The sequence below is a fragment of the Crocuta crocuta genome, unplaced genomic scaffold, assembly GCF_008692635.1.
Source record: "Crocuta crocuta isolate KB4526 unplaced genomic scaffold, BGI_CrCroc_1.0 scaffold103, whole genome shotgun sequence".
Lineage (NCBI taxonomy): Eukaryota > Metazoa > Chordata > Mammalia > Carnivora > Hyaenidae > Crocuta > Crocuta crocuta.
Window position 1 is genome coordinate 489,077 of NW_027529192.1, and position 16,463 is coordinate 505,539.

General features: G+C 43.0%; 1 protein-coding gene across 1 annotated transcript in view; it reads left to right on the forward strand.

Annotated features, from left to right (window-relative positions):
- PRKAR2B (protein kinase cAMP-dependent type II regulatory subunit beta) overlaps positions 1-16,463 on the forward strand; it is a 116,089-nt gene that overhangs the window by 7,006 nt on the left and 92,620 nt on the right. The window contains exon 4 of the mRNA XM_077758335.1: positions 14,372-14,757. Within this exon, the coding sequence (XP_077614461.1) occupies positions 14,372-14,757 (386 nt within the window). The remainder of the gene's footprint in view (positions 1-14,371; positions 14,758-16,463) is intronic.

Here is a 16,463-nt window from a genome sequence, read left to right on the forward strand (position 1 = left end):
AAGACAGTATGAGTGAAAGTAACCAACCGAGACTGACCTTGAATCAGGGGAATATGCTGTAGCTCTCTACAGAAAATTGATGGCTGATGAAAATAATGATGAAATCCTAGGTGCTTGGGGTCTATGATTGTAGACAGATAGATAATCAGAAATAAGTTTTTACAAGGAGCCAAAAAATAAAGTGTTCTGAAAGTTATAAGTGGAGAACAGAAGGTTAACTGAATTCTTTTGTTTGGAGAAATATTGCTTAAATACAGAGTAGGAAGTAGAAAGCAGGTAGAGCAATCAGGAGATTGTGACAGGGGATACTGAACACAAGACACGTAAATACGTTTGATCTTCAAGGAATTATTTGACATCAAATAGTGAGTCCAAAGGGTGACTGGGTGGCTCAATGGTTAAGCATCCAACTTCAGCTTAGGTCACGATCTCACGGCCTGTGAGTGCAAGCCCTGTGTTGGGCGCTGTGCTGACAGCTCAGAGCCTGGAGCCTGCTTCGGATTCTGCGTCTCCCTCTCTCTCTTCCCCTCCATGCTCACGCTCTGTCTCTCTCTCCTTCAAAAATAAATAAACATTAAAAATATTTTTTTAATTAAAAAAATAGCGTGTCCAGCCCTTCAGAAGAAATTCCTCTCTAAATGAGTAGAAATAAAAATGCACGACAACAATAAAAATGTATGAAGAGTTGAGGATACTTAAATTCAGTTTTCTGTTATATTAACAACTAATAAATCTGAACCATAAAAATGAATAGAAATGCATTAACATATAAATATAAAATATGAATCACAAAAGAAGAAAAGATTGTCTTTAGGTAAATGTTACAACTGTGAATGCTTCAAGTTTTCTCTCTTTTTAGATCAGCTGGAAAAATTGTTTTCAGTTAAAAATATTTATGGGGATGCCTGGGTGGCTCAGTCGGTTAAGCACCCGACTTCGGCTCAGGTCATGATCTCACAGTTCATGGGTTCAAGCCCTGCATTGGGCTCTGTGGTGACAGCCAGCTCAGAGCCTGGAGTCTGTTTCAGATTCTGTGTCTCCCTCTCTCTCTGACCCTCCTCTGCTCATGCTGTCTCTCTCTCTCAGAAGTAAATAAAAAACATTTAAAAAATGAAAAAAATATACTTATGAAGCTTTATGACTAAATCATTGGCAGCTTCAAAGTTAAAAAAAAAAAAAGATTGTCAAGTGTTTTTATTATGACTAGCGCTAACCTGTCTGGCCCACTTTCCATGAGAATCAGAAGCTCCTGCAATTAGACAGTAAAGCTGGCTGGGGAGGACCCCACAGTGCACACTGTGGGGAGACTGTTTTAAAGGAGGTAGTTCTATGGAAAATGGCTACATTTCCCCCACTGCTGTCTCTGGAGCTTTGGCTCTGAGCCAGGGATCTGCATCAGGGGATCAGCTGCTCTCGCTCTGGTAACCCAGCAGCTAACATTCTCTAGCTCTATTTTGTAGCAAAAGATGGGATGTCTATACCCAACATACCTACTGGCAGTAAACAAAGAGGTTGCATTTCCACTCACCTCCAAATTAATGAGGTCTCCTAGTTTATACTTTCTCTGACCAGCCTCTTTTTCTTCATAACTGCGTAATTTGTTTTCTATTTATTTGTCTAACGTCAGTCTCCCCACCCAGAATACAGACAGGAACATTATACTTCTATCCTAATTGCCCCTTTGTGTAACCGTGACTCCGAGCATGGTGCCTTTGCCCAGAGTAGGTGCTATAAATAATGTCGACTCCATGGGTGAATTTACTTTAAGATAGCCACCTCCAATAACAAAAGGAAATATGTTCCTTAATCTACAGCAAACAGGTGACTTTCCATATTTTTTAATCCTGGAAAATGGTTGCATTTCAAATAACTTTCAAGGCTTATTCTTATTCATTTTGCTTAGTGCAACTCTCAGCATTAATATTTTTGATTCATTGGGATGTGCTCCAAAAATAGGAAATCAAATCTAAACACATAAATTGGCTCAGGAAGTAGCATCCTGAACATATTATTATTCTTATTGATGATGAACTCTCTTGCCAATAGCTTCCCATCCTCCCTGGATTACTGCATGCCAAAAAAGGCATGCTTCACAGAGCTCTTAGTTCTTTAAGTAGCAGGTTCTATTTAAACACATAGATAAGCCTCGTCAGGCTGTGCTGCTATTAAGCATGAGCTACTACTGTAAAGTCACATTGCAGTAAAAATGATACTTTTGGTAGCTTTCCATGCTCCTTTAACCCTTTCCCATTTTTTTGAAAAGGTGGTGACTTTAGGGCCTGGTTGAAAAGGAGTTTCAATGAAAAAAAAAATCAAGAACTAAGGATTAGCTAGAAATGACATTATAACACTAACACTGCTATACCTGCAAGCATACACAAGCAATGTATTTGATGTTCTAATGATGGCATAGTCTACTTGTGTATAGTCCCTGAGAAAGCATGGGGAATACTCTATGCTCAAATCTTTGCTTAATACTTACATTTTGTAGAGTTTATGTGATTTGTAGCTTGTGCCCAACTTTTTAAGACAACCGGCTTATTCTAGTAGATCCATGGTGAACAACACATTTCTTGAGAATACAAAATCTTTCATAGTCTTGATGTACCAAACAGTGCCTGGAAGAAATGATTTAACAAGATTTAACCTTGGGCCCTCACTGAGTTACTATGATTCATTTCAGATGTTATCTTCGTTTTCCCATCAGCAGGGTAATGTCTTCAGAGGAGGTCGGTCGCTAAGCTGCTCTACAAATACATCTTTCCAGTTGATATAGTTTATATATATCTCGCTGATGCCGTTTCTGCTACTAAATAGTTGGGAAACCTTGGGAATGTCATTTTTATCTCCGTCTGGGCTCATTTTTCTCATTTACAAAATGAAGGAGTTGAATAAGATCAATGGTTTAAAGTATTTGGCAACGGAGCCCTTTCTTCAAATAAAAATATTTTGTCAAAGCCTGAGGTATGGAATAGAATATGGCTCCAATTAGCATAGCTTGAAAATCACTCATCTAAATACTATCTCATGTCAATTCGACTATGAAATATTAGAATTCCCAACAATAGATTCATGGTTCATATTAACAAATTCACTGAATGTCCGCAGGTGTTAGGTTCTGCAGGCATTCTGCTGAACTCTACACAAGCCAGGCCCTGACCCGTTTTTTTCCAGCAGGCTGTTTTCCAGAGGGGGAACCACAAAAATACACAAATAAAATAAAAAGTTGTAAGTACAAAAGGATGCACAAAATAGGGTGTGATTACTTCCAGCGAAGGGATCAAAGAAGTGTTCATTAGAAGGTGGCAGCGTTTGACCAAGAGGTAGGATTTTTGACTAAGGAAAGCGAGGGTTTCCAAGCAGGAAAAGCATAGTAAGGTAATTCCCTACAAAGGTTTGGACATAGGGAATTAAAAGTCATGGTTAAAGAAAAGGCAAAGTGTGGGGCACCTGGGTGGTTCAGTCCATTAAGTGTCTGACTTGGGGGGGCTCCTGGGTGGCTCAGTCGGTGAAGCGTCCGACTTCAGCTCAGGTCATGATCTCACCATTCGTGGGTTCGAGCCCCGCATCGGGCTCTGTACTGACAGCTCAGAGCCTGAAGCCTGTTTCAGATTCTGTGTCTCCCTCTCTCTCTGACCCTCCCCTGCTCACACTGTCTCTCTCTTTCTCAGAAATAAATAAAACATTAAAAAAAAAGTGTCTGACTTGGGCTCAGGTCATGATTTCACATTCGGGAGTTCGAGCCCCGCATTGGGCTCTCTGCTGTCAGCACAGAGCCTGCTTCAGATCCTCTATCCTGCCCCCTCCCCCGTCCCTGCCCACTCACATTCTCTCTGGGTCTCTTAAACATAAATAAATAAAAACTAGAAAAAGAGAAAGGCAAAGGGTTTCAGCTTGGTTGTGGTATTAATGGTAAGACGGGGGACTTTGAGTTAGAGCTGGGAAATTATGCTGGAATTAGATTACCAAAGTCCTTGAATTTTATGATAACGAGGTTTGTCTTTATTCTTTAGGAAACAAAAACCATTGAAAGTTTTTTGGTTTTGTTTTGCTTTGTTTTGTTTGGGGTTTTTGTCCATTTTTAGCAGAAATTGACGTACGGCTAAGCAACCGACTCGGGCTCAGGTCATGATCTCATAGTTTGTGGGTTCAAGCCCTGTGTTGGGCTCTGCTGACAGCTCGGAGCCTGGAGCCTGCTTCCGATTCTGTATCTCCCTCTCTCTCTGCACCTGCCCCTGCTCGCTTGCTTTCTCTCTCTCAAAAAGATGAACATTACAAAAATTTTAAAAAAAAGAAGGAAAGTGACCTTGACAGCAATGTACCTAGAAAAGATTTCTCAAAATAATGTGTAACTAGAAGTGGGAAAGATTGGAGCCAAGAGGGTCAATTAGAAGACAAGAGTCGGGCAAGCAGCGCTGAAGACCCAGGCTGGAAGGGCTGAAATGTCTCACCCCAAAATTTGTATGTTGAAGCCCAACCCCCCACTGTGACTGCACTTGGAGATAAGGTTAGATGACGTCATAAGGGTCCTAATCCAGCAGGACTGGTGGTCTTCTAAGGAAAAGGAGAGGGGCACGTGGGTGGCTCCGTCGGTTACACAGCCGGCGTCGGCTCAGGGCCTCATCTCACGGTTCATGGGCTTGAGCCTACACTGAGCTCTCTGCTCTCAACACACAGCTCAGCCTCAGATCTCCTCCCCCCGCCCCGGCCCCTCCACCACCGGTTCTCTCCAAATAAACAAATAAATAAAGTCAAGAAAAGAGAAAGGCGACGCATCAGTCTTCCCAAGCGCGCGGGCTGAGGAAAGGCCGGCCACAGGGGGCTCAGCCAGGAGGGGCCGACGACAAGGCCGGAAGGGAGCGCTGGGCAGAACCGGAACGAGCCGGCACCCGGATCCGACTTCCAGCCCTCAGGACTGCGAGGAGCCACGCGGTCCACGCTACTCTGTTACGGGGGCCTGAGCAGACTAAGGCAGGGCAGGGAGGGGACAAATGTCAGCAAGTCGCCACGGAAATAGAATCAGCAGGACCTGACGCGTCCGCTCGGGAATGACTGTGAGAGGCGGGGGTCGGCAATGGCTCTGCATCCACCTCAGTGACTAGAAGGTGCGATGGCGCCGTTTGCAGAACCCGGGAGCAGAGTGGGAGGAGCGACACCGAGGGGAGAGAGCTCAATTTCCGTTTCTGAGAAATTCGGTGATTGAGTTTGAGGTGTTGGCAGCATCACAGTGCAGAGCCTTCAAGCAGCAGGCGAAAGGAGCCGCGGATTTGGGGTGAAGAGAGATGGCTGAACTGAAAATACAAATCATTTTGGAGTCATCTGTAGGGGGTACCGCCAAGGGCTGGGCATGAACACAAGATCTACATGACCCTGAGTCTACCAAGAATGATGCCCATCTCTATGTTTGCTACCTGGACCTGGCTTACATGCGACTTCTACAAATTCTAGAACTTGTGCTGTGAAAGAGAGTTGGAAATGTAGAGGCTCTACCTTTAAAATAGTAAATAAAAAGTAGTTTGAACACCCCAAGTATCCACTTCTGTTCTGACACATGTGCAATTTGTTTCTGCTGGCAAGAAGTCCAAACAGAATTCACTGGGCCGTACAGTTCAACAAAGAAGATACAATGGCCCTGAAGCAGGGTAAAGGGTAAACTGTTCCTCAAAGAGAGCACCCATTGGCTCTATTAGCTCCAAAAGGACTGACGGCAAAAATGGGACATTCTATCCCATTGGGATGCTGATTAGCAAGAGATTTCTACACCTGGGAACCACAGTTCTTGAATTTCACAAGTGACAATGAAGTAACTAAATTGGACACAGACAACAAGGAGCAGAAGTGGAAAATAACTGAAGGAGAACAAGATTATCATAAACCAAAGTTTCATAAACATTCCACTAACTGGGACAACAAATAGGGTATTTAGCCAATAAACACTTTTAGGGTCCTTCCCGTAAAAAGTGGCCAATTGTCATATGCACAAGTGGTTTCTAAAATTCATAGAACTTGAAGACCCAGGCTTGGGACTTCCCACTAGACAGGTCATTAAATAGGGATTAGATAGTTTTAGCCATGTGGTCTCCTAAACCCTGAAATAAAGGAAAGAGGTGCCTGAGACACGGGGATTCTGATAACTTAATACCTGTTGTAGAAATTCAGAGTCTTTAACAAATATGTGTATATCATTTCCAGTAACCAGAGCAATGACTTTCAATTATTCCTTTTTCTATAGTGATATATTTCTAAGTTTTATATGTATGTTACTATTTGTGGATTCTCCGATTTAGACATTTCTGCTGACTCCCTGTTACCGAATGTCAGGATTTAGTGGTCTTATTGCACGCTCCCACAACACAGACGCAGACGCAGACACACATTAATCCCTTTTTCTGCCCAATTTGGTCAGGGCCACACTTTACGGTTGTATCGGTTCTCTTGCTTTCACTGTTATGACTTCATAAAGCCTGCTCATGGCTGAGCCACATAGTGTTCTTTGATTCAATTTCCTTTCCTATGCAACCTTCTGTTTTCCCTGGAGTGATTTGTGCTGTTTTCTCGGTCTGGTTTTCTCTGAAACTACTGCGTATTCATTTCCCAAACTCTCTGCCAGAGGTGGTGTTCTCAGTATAATCAAACACACGAGATAATTGATCAGTGCCTTTCTTTTGTGTTGGGACTTCCTTCCGTATGTCTTTCATTTTCTGCTTCATTTGGACCCCCCTCATCTCCAGAACTGCTGGACAGCTGCTCCCCAAGGTCCTTGTTCACGACAATCCTAAGGATTCTCTTAGTCTTTCTTCTGCATGCATTGCCCTCCCACCACATCTTCTTTCTTCCATTTGCCCCTCCTTCCTTCTTTTGACGCCATAAATACTGACAGCCCACTATGTTCCAGGCACTGTTCTTGGTGCTGTTGTTAGAACAGAACTAGGTAATAAGGATGTCAGCACTGGATATGCTGAGCTGGGTGTACCTTTTATTTATTTTTCTTTTTTAAAGTTTATTTATTTGTTTGAAAGAGAGTGAGCAAGTGAGTGTGGGGGAAGGGGGGGGCGAGGGACAGAGAGAGAGAGAGAGAGAGAGAGAGAGGGAATTCCAAGCAGGCTCCACACTGTCAGCACAGAGCCCGGCGCAGGGCTCAAACTCATGAACCCATGAGATCATGACCTGAGCTGAAATCCGAATCCAGAGTTGGACGCTTAACCAGCTGAGCCACCCAGACACACCAGGTATCTTTTAAACATCTCAAGGCAGTTGGATATAGAAGTATTGAGTTCAGAGAAAGGTTAGGCTAGAAGCATACATCTGAGAATCATGCACATATAAATGGTATTTAAAGCCAATGGACTTGATGAGGTCACCTGGGGAGTGAAGGTGAAGAAAGGAAATATCGAGAGGCTTCAATGCTTAGGAGGATGAGGCATATCTAGTAAAGAAGAATGAGTAGATGTGGTCAGGGAGGTGGGAGAAGAAGCAAGAAACAATGGTAAAGTGAAGAAAGCATTTCTCATGGGCGTCCTCAGCATGGCTGCTTGCTTCCTGAACCTTCTGATGCCAGCAAGGAAACTCTCTGCCCTCTCTGTGGGGTCTTCAGCTGATTACATAAAGCCCTGGATAAACCTCTTTTTAAAAAATGTTTTATTTATTTCTGAGAGAGAGAGAGAGGGCACGCGCACGCGCGAGGGAGAGAGCTTGAGCTGGGGAGGGTCAGAGAGAGAGGGAGATACAGAATCCGAAACAGGCTCCAGGCTCTGAGCTGTCAGCACAGAGTCCAACGTGGGGCTCGAACCCATGAATTGTGAGATCATGACCCTTAACCAACTGAGCCACCCAGGTGCCCCAGGCCCTGGATAAACTTCTTGATGAACTCAAAATCAAGTGCTTTGGGACCTTAATTCATCTGTAACATCCCTTTACTCTTGCCATATTTTATTGGCTAGAAGGAACAAGGAACACGGAGCAAGGACTCACACTCAAGGGAGGGGATTCTACGGGGTTTCCTAACAGGGGGAGAGCCAGGGGTCTCCTGGAGTTTGTTTGCCACTAAGAGGCTCAGTTGAACGCTCAGGAGAGTGGTGGCAATTGTAGAAGCAATTTCCTTGCATTGGTCAGAGGGAACAGGATGGAGCACAGGTAGACAGAGCATGGACGTCAGAGCTAACGGGCAGAAGGTAGAATATGTGAGTACAGGTGCAGATAGGCTGCTTGATGTGCAGTCGGGGGGGGGTCGGGGGGAGGCTTCTGTTGGTTCCCTTCCCCTTACTGGATCCTTTATATCCTTATTCATCAGGCTATTTCCTTGTTTTGATAAAACTTATTTGAATCTTTGATCAAGGGTAATAGGAGTCTGTATTATGTAAAGCTTGACATGTCTGAAAATATCCTTATTCTAGCTTTAATTTGCTCGATACAGAATTCTGGGTTGGAAATAACTTTCCTTCAGCGTTTTGAAGATAGTGTTCCCTTGTGTTCTAGCCTTCAGTCTCGCTGCGAAGAAGCTGAATGATATTCTGAGCTTTTATACTCTTTTGTTTATGTATAACTGTTCTGAAACACTGAAATTTCAGTATTATAGGCCTGGTGAGGGTGTTTTTATTTATTGTTCTATGGGCCTGCCCATGCGCCCCTCCAGTGTAGAAGTGTATAGCCTTAAATATGCTGGGGGAAATTCCTATATAATTCTTTAACAATTTTCTCCATTTATCATTATTTTCTTTCTTGAACTATTACTGGATGTTGAACTTTCTGAGTCAATTCTCTTTCTTATTTTTCTCTTTCATCTTCTAGATTTTTCTTTTATTCTATTTTCTTTTTTTTTTTAATGTTTTATTTATTTCTAGGAGAGAGAGAGAGACAGCGTGAACAGGGGAGGGTCAGAGAGAGAGGGAGTCACAGACTGAAACACGCTCCAGGCTCTGAGCTGGCAGTCAGCACAGAGCCCGACGCGGGGCTCGAACCCATGAACCGCGAGATCATGACCTCAGCGAAAGTCGGACGCTTAACCGACTAAGCCACCCAGGCGCCCCTTTATTCTATTTTCTGATAAATCTCCTCACCTTAATCTTGAACCGCATTATCTTGATTGCATTTTTGCTCTCATGGTTTTAATTTCTAGACGTTCTTATTCCTTTCAAATATAGAATATTGGCTATAGAGCCCGACTGCCTGGGGTCCCATCCCAAGATTATCTGTAACCTCTGTGATCTTGAACAAATTACTTAATCTCTTTGTGCCTTGGTTTATTCATCTACAACATAATAATATACACACATCATAGGGTTCTCCTGAACACTGAATGAGTTGATAGAAAGTGTTTTGAATAGTATCTGACAAATACATGTTAACAGTTATTATTGTTATTATTGTATATGTGAGGATATTAAAGTGGTTTTAGGGGGCACCTGAGTGGCTCAGTTGGTTGAGCATCCAACTTTGGCTCAGGTCACGATCTCGCAGTTCGTGGGTTCGAGCCCTGAGTTGGACTCTGTGCTGACAGCTCCGAGCCTGGAGCCTGCTTCAGATTCCGTGTATCCCTCTCTCTGACCTTCCCCTGCTCACACTGTCTCTCTCTCAGAAATGGATAAAAACACTAAAAAAAATTTTTTTAAGAAAAAGTAAAAAAAAAGTGGTTTTAGGATTTTTCTTCTGTTCATTGCAGTCTTTACTTCTCTGAGTTTATTATTTTTTTTAGTTCATTTATTTTGGTCACAGTCTTTCATACTTAAAGTTTTTCTTGGAAATCTAATGATCCCTCCTTGAATTCATGTTTATGAGTTGTGTGGGGGGGAGGGGTGGGTATTGACTGGTGAACTTCAACATGGGGTGAAAAGACAGAGAATTGGGCCCACAAATGTCAGCATCTGTAGGTCTTGCCTCCTGAGCTGGTCAGTTGCTGAAAGAGGAATCCTCTGATTTCTTGCCTGTTAGGGGGTACGTTTGGTTCTCAGAATTTTGGGAGTCCAGTGGGGGAAGGAGGCCAGTGATGAAAATCAGGATCACCAAGTTAGAATCCATCCCCGTCTCGGTACAGCACCTTATCCCCATAGTCAGCTGTGCAAACCTCAAGTCGCCCCTCTACCTCCTGCTGGAATGAAGGAGCACAGTTGCTTGTGTGTGTAGGGCAGGGGAGGGCCCCAGGGAGGGCAATGTCATCAGCTCCTTCTGCAAACATTTCATTCGTCCTCACTCCTCATTCCCTTTCAGAGGCACCCTGCGTCTCCAGCTTCTGTGCTCTGTGATATGAACACTGCCTTGCTTCTCACTGGCTTCCTCTCTGAGCCCTCACCCAAGCTCAGGTTCCAGAATTCTCCAGTTTGCTAAGTTAGTTCCAAAACTTCAGTAGACAACTCTCATCTGCTCTCATTTCTTTTCTCGTTCCTTTCTTAAAAATTAAACAATTTGAAAACAATTAATTGTGATAAAACGCACGTAACCAAGTTTCCCATCTTAACCACTTTTTAGTCTATAGTTCAGTAGTGTGAAGTCTACTCACATTCTTGCACAACCATCTCAGACATTTTCCATCTTGCAAAACTGAAACTCTTCACCTATTAAACAGCTTCCCATTTCCCCTCCCCTCAGCTCCCAGCAGCCACCACTCCACTTTCTGTTTCTATGAATCTGACCATACTAGGGAACTCATCTAAGTGAATTTATACAGTTTTTGTCTTTTTTGACTGGCTTAATTCACTTAGCATACGGTCCTTAAGGTTTATCCATGTGGTAGTATAGGGATTCCGGCCCTTCCTTTTTAAGTTTATATAATTTAAAGTTGTTTAGTATTATTTTTAATTTTTATTATACTTCTCTCGTTCTTGTCCTTATGAGTTCATAATTTTGTTTTTATCTTCTCCATTCCTTTAGCCATAGTTTCAGCGGGGCTTCAGGAAGTAGAGATAAACTTGTGAGCTCGACCTAGTCCTTAAGAGGAAACTCATATTCTATTTATGACATGTAGCATTGAAGGAAATATTCTCTGTTGCTTTTGGGAATCTCTTTAACTGTACAAGACTCCTTCAAGGAGAACAGAATAATAAAGTTGCATTTAGTCCTCGTTTGGCCAAAGAAAAAATTATGCTTTGATGTTAGGCAAAAAAGTTCTTCAGAAGAATGGTCTTCTCAGTATGAGCATAAACTCTCCCCCGGGGAATCTAGCATAGTGGATCTCCAAGTGTGGTCCCCAGACCTGAAGCAGACGCATTGCCAGGGGCTCTGATGGAAATGCAAACTCTCAGGCCCTACCTCAGACTACTGAATCCGAAAATCTGGGGGGTACAAAGCTGCATCTAGAGATCAATCCTTTTATTTAGTCTTAAAACATTTCCAGCCTATGGGGTAGTCATCCTGTAGCAGCAAGTAAGTTGTAAAGGTTGCCTATATCACTTCCAGTGCCCACGTTTGGGACTTTTTGTTTCTGAGAGTCAGATCTCGCCGTATTTTTACTACCCGACCCCTTCCTTATCTTGCACTCAAGGCCAGCTAATCCACTGGATGGTCAAGACCAAGCCAACTGGATTCCCTCTCGTCAAAATATGATTTAGAGACACCAAAACTTTAGTCGGTGTTGAATTGCTAAAGGTATACAGAACTGAGCGTGATGGCCACTGTGGGTTCTGTGTAAGTACAGCCCGCATGTCCTCTCAGTTGGTCTACTTTTTGTCTTGAGTGGGTATATATTTCTTGCACCAACGAGACGTGATCAGTGACATATTAACTATAGGTAAGAAATGCTGTCTGATTGGTCATAGTTATGATTATCCATTGCAAAGCTTGCCCAAACTATGGCTTGGCCAGGCTGCTGTCCTGTGTTGGTAGCTTCACATAAACAAATTGATGTCTCTGTCAAGTATCTATTGAATTTTCCATGCGTGAAAGTAGATTTGGTAACATTCTTATTTCATTCTGTTGCTGAACTCTCCGAGTTCTTTGGCAATTGCTTCTGCTGCTCTTAGAAACTAGTGAAAATTGCTTTGTAAATCAACCACCAAAGAATCAATTTCAGTGATGTTCTTTTTAAAGAATTCAAAGATAAATAGTCCCCATAAGCCACCGTCACTGCACTCCAAGATTCAGAAGGAAATATTCTGAAAATGAAAGCAAAGGAAATCACAGAATATTACCCAAATGGTTATGTGGTAGGGAATAGAGGCCAGAATAGGAGTTTAGAAGTGAACGTTTATTCTGAGAACCAAATTAACATAATAGGACTTCCAGGATCAAGCTCTAATTTTTCAGGTCATGGCTTCTGGTTTAAGAATTGATGCAAAGAAGAATTGTTATAAGAGAGCTGTTTGCAAAGCTGTTTTAAACCCAACATGTCTTCTTTTAATATTATACTATTGTAGAACATTCCAGAATGGGAGAGACCATATAGGTCATCTAATCCAATTACGCATTTCACTCCTGACTCACTTCTATACCGCTAAAGAAATGACAGCCACATGACCCTGGTATTGCAGTTGGTTGATAACAGAGCCACCTACCACGGAGCCACCTACCATGCCTCAGATAGTAAATGTACAAAAGCCAAACCAAACCAAAACAACAAAAACTACTTTGAAACACAAAATGGAGCATGCTACTTTGAAATGCAGTTCCCGTAAATGGTAAGAAGTGCTTTTATCCTCTGTCATTCCTGGGGGGATAGAGCATTAACCACCATGGCAACTGCTGGTTACTGTCCCCAGAATTGGTTCTCAGTTTCCAGATGTGTGCTTGGCACGTGACTGCTCAAAATAAAGCTTACATTCCCAAGCTTTCCTTATAGCTATGGGTTTCAGTCCTACTGCTGTGTTACAAACTCTTGCCAAACTTAGAGGCTTAAGCCTTTTTATAATAACCTTTTTATTCTACCCAGATTCTGTGGCTTAGGAATTTGGCCAGGGGGTCACACAGCTGGTTACTTCCGTCATGCTGGGATGACTTCTTTCAAAGCAGTCACAAACCCACCCAGATTCAAGAGGAGCGGAATTAAGACTTCAACTCTTGATGGGGGAGTAGCAAGGTCACCCTATAGAAGAGCACAAGGGACTGGAGATATTTTTGGAGTCACCTTTGGAAAATACATTCCGTCACGCCATGCAATATTGACTAAGCTCTGGCCAAGAGGGTATAAGAGGAATTGGTGTGTTCAACTTCCTGGAGGTGTTGTTAGGACTGTGTGTGTGTGTGTGTGTGTGTGTGTGTGTGTGTGCGCGTGCGTGCGCGCGCGCGTGTTTGGATGGGGGATGTAGGGAACTGGGGGGGGGATGTCTTTTCTTTTAAATATGAATGAGATGACTGTAGGTACAGCATCAGTTTCAGACCACAAACTGAGCAGTACAGAGCAATGAGCTAGAAGGAGCCTGGGTTCCGGAAAATCATGGAAACACCATACCAGCCCTGAACTGCGTACATTTACATTATAGAAAAATAAGCTTCTATCTTGCTCAAGCTACTGTATTTTGCATTTTTTGCCACATGTGAGCAATGCTAATCTTCATAAAAACCACAAATGAAGGCAGACGATGCAAATTCATCTTAAGTACAGGATCTATGAAGATAATAATGCTTATATGGCTTATAGAATGCTTACATGATTAAGAGTTTGGCTAATATTGTCTTCTATGGGGATCACGGTATTTTATAAGAGCTTACTGCTCAAAATCCTCAACACAATTATAAGTACTTTACTGTGTTTAAAAACAACATACTATTAGGAGGTTGATAAGGAACAGAAATAGAGAAATACATTCACTCATGGAATGTTTACAAGTTGGATTTTAAACAAAGGGTTAATATCAAGGTGAATTTTTATAAAAGGAACTAGAGTGCTATGTCTTGATTTCTAGACTTTCAATTTCCTGAGTCTTTTGTGTGAGTGGAAAGATAACTCAGAATAACTGAGCTTGCTCTTGAAATATTTTATTTACAGTATGATGGTCATTGTAGAAAATGAAGTATGCTTTTTTAAAAAGCCATTTAATTGGCAAAAAGCAATTTTCTAATTCAAAATTGCAAACACTTGCAGAATAAGCCTCATTTCAGTCAAGGACTTCTACTTTAAATGTATTTCTCTTTATATTAAATAACCTCTTTTGGAGATATAATTAAAATCACTCAAAGTGAAGGGAAAGTTTTAAAATAAACAACAGGAGCCTCATCAAGCTTTTTTTTTTTTTTTCTTTTGCTTTAGGACTATCTGTCCTGACCATGACATTTTACTCATAAGGCTGCACTTTCCTGTTTGAAGGGCATCGGCCAACTTTCACAAGGGCCTCATAATAATAACCGGTGCATTTGTCTTAATAATAAATAGTAGTAAATGCACCGAGTGGACAATAAAGCACAACACAATAGACAGGAGTCGTGGATAAAGCCGGTTAAAGTGCAGCCAGAGGGAAGGAGAGGCGTCCCAGGGCGGGGTGCTATGCCCTCGTCCGCGGGACCGCACAACAGAAGACGNCCTGCTGGAGTTCGCGCTGCAGCACTTCACGCGCCTGCAGCAGGACAGCGAGCGCCGGGGCGCCGCGCGCTGCGGCCTCGAGGGCAGGACCTGGGGGGACGCGGGCGGCGCCGCCGGGGGCGGCACCCCCAGCAGGGGGGTCAACTTCGCCGAGGAGCCCGTGNCGCGGGGCAGGTGCAGCCGTGTGGTGGTAACGCGGTCCTGCACGCGGAGTCGTCCCGGTGCCTCGTGGTGGTATTTTCGGACGCACAGCGAAGGATCCTGGTGCGCCCGCGCCTCTCGGGGTCTGCGGGGTGAGGAACCGGGCGAATGGCGTACTTTTGGTTTGAAACAGACATTCAGTGATTTGGTGCCTTAAGAAAAACGAAAGTGTGTGAGAAACCCCGCAGGCAGTTCTGAAGCCTGGGGGGCAGTNNCGGGTCCCGCCCCTCCCGCTTTCCCTGACACACACACACGCGCACACACACACGCACACACACGTTTACAACCGCTCCTGCTTTCCCTGACACACACACACGTTTACAACCGCTCCCGCTTTCCCTGACACACACACACACACGTTTACAACCGCTCCTGCTTTCCCTGACACACACACACACGCACACACACACACACGTTTACAACCGCTCCTGCTTTCCCTGACACACACACACACACACGTTTACAACCGCTCCCGCTTTCCCTGACACACACACACACACACACACGTTTACAGCCGCCTGTGTTTACACGGCGTGCCTAAACCCCGTCTTCATGGCCCCCAAGCTAAAACCCTGTGACGTGCAGGTGTTTTGTGTCCGCGGCGCAAGACGAACGCGCATTTCAGCTTTGCGCCGGCTCCTTACTTACGCTGCTTGTGGTTCGTGTGTCTGCAGTGTATTCCATACAACGGACGCCTTTTAAAGTGTTATTTCCTGGAGTGTGTTCCTAGGAAGGGCTTCTTGTCTTCGCAAATTTGTCCAAACGCGTTATAAAATCAATGCATTTTTAGCTTGGCCAGAACAGTCACAAATACCCTGGAAATTTGTGTTTCGTGAAGAGAAAAATTGTTACCTTAACAATTTTAATATTGGCCCTTTTAGTGTTTCTCGGGATAAGATGATCATGTCTTCATTGTTCTTTTTGCACAAGAATTTAGTCAGATGCTTTTCTTGCTAGAAACAAGAAAAAGGTAAAAGAAAGCATATTTGAAATAGAGAAGAAGCCGGTAATGGATGACACAGAAAGGGCAGAAGCGTTTTCTTTTTTGCTCCTGACACACGCATGCAGACACACAAAGGGGAAACAAAGACTCGTTTTCCAGCGTGGGGGAAACTAGAACTAAGGAGCAGGTGGAACACCTGTGTATGTTTGCGATGGTATCTTAGTGTAACTAAAACGTTGTCTTTCTAGTACGATGCTTTTGAAGTACTTTGCATTGATGATTTCATTTTCTCCTGACAACAGTACACAAAACCAATTTTATTACCGTTTTGTAATGAATAAGCCATTAACTTCTAAGCAGCAGGGATCATTTTATATGATGTTTTTATGTTCTCCGAGGCACCTTCATTGTAAAAATTACTCTGTGTGAGTTTTAATGAATGCTCATTAACCGGTTGCACTATTTTTTCCCACCCTTACCCTCAAGGACTTTAAAATTACTTTTTGACCACAGCCAAATCCAATTTGATCGTTATCCGATACACACACATGCTTAGGTGTATAATAAAACCTTTGGCAACGGTACTTCCCTCTCTCAGGTCATTAGAATATATCTACCAGAATGTCTTCTATTAATTCTCTCTTATTATTACTATTTTTTAAGCATGTAAATTGTGTTGAGATCTGCAGTTAAAAAAAACTATAGACTACCAGGGGTTGGCAAATTTTTTTGTAAAAGGCTAGACACTGAATATTTTAGGCTCCCTGAGCAACACATGGTCTCCCTTGAATATTCTTTTTTATTTTTTTAAACAACATTTTATTTTTTTATTTTTATTTTTTATTTCTAGGAGAGAGAGAGAGAGACAGCGTGATC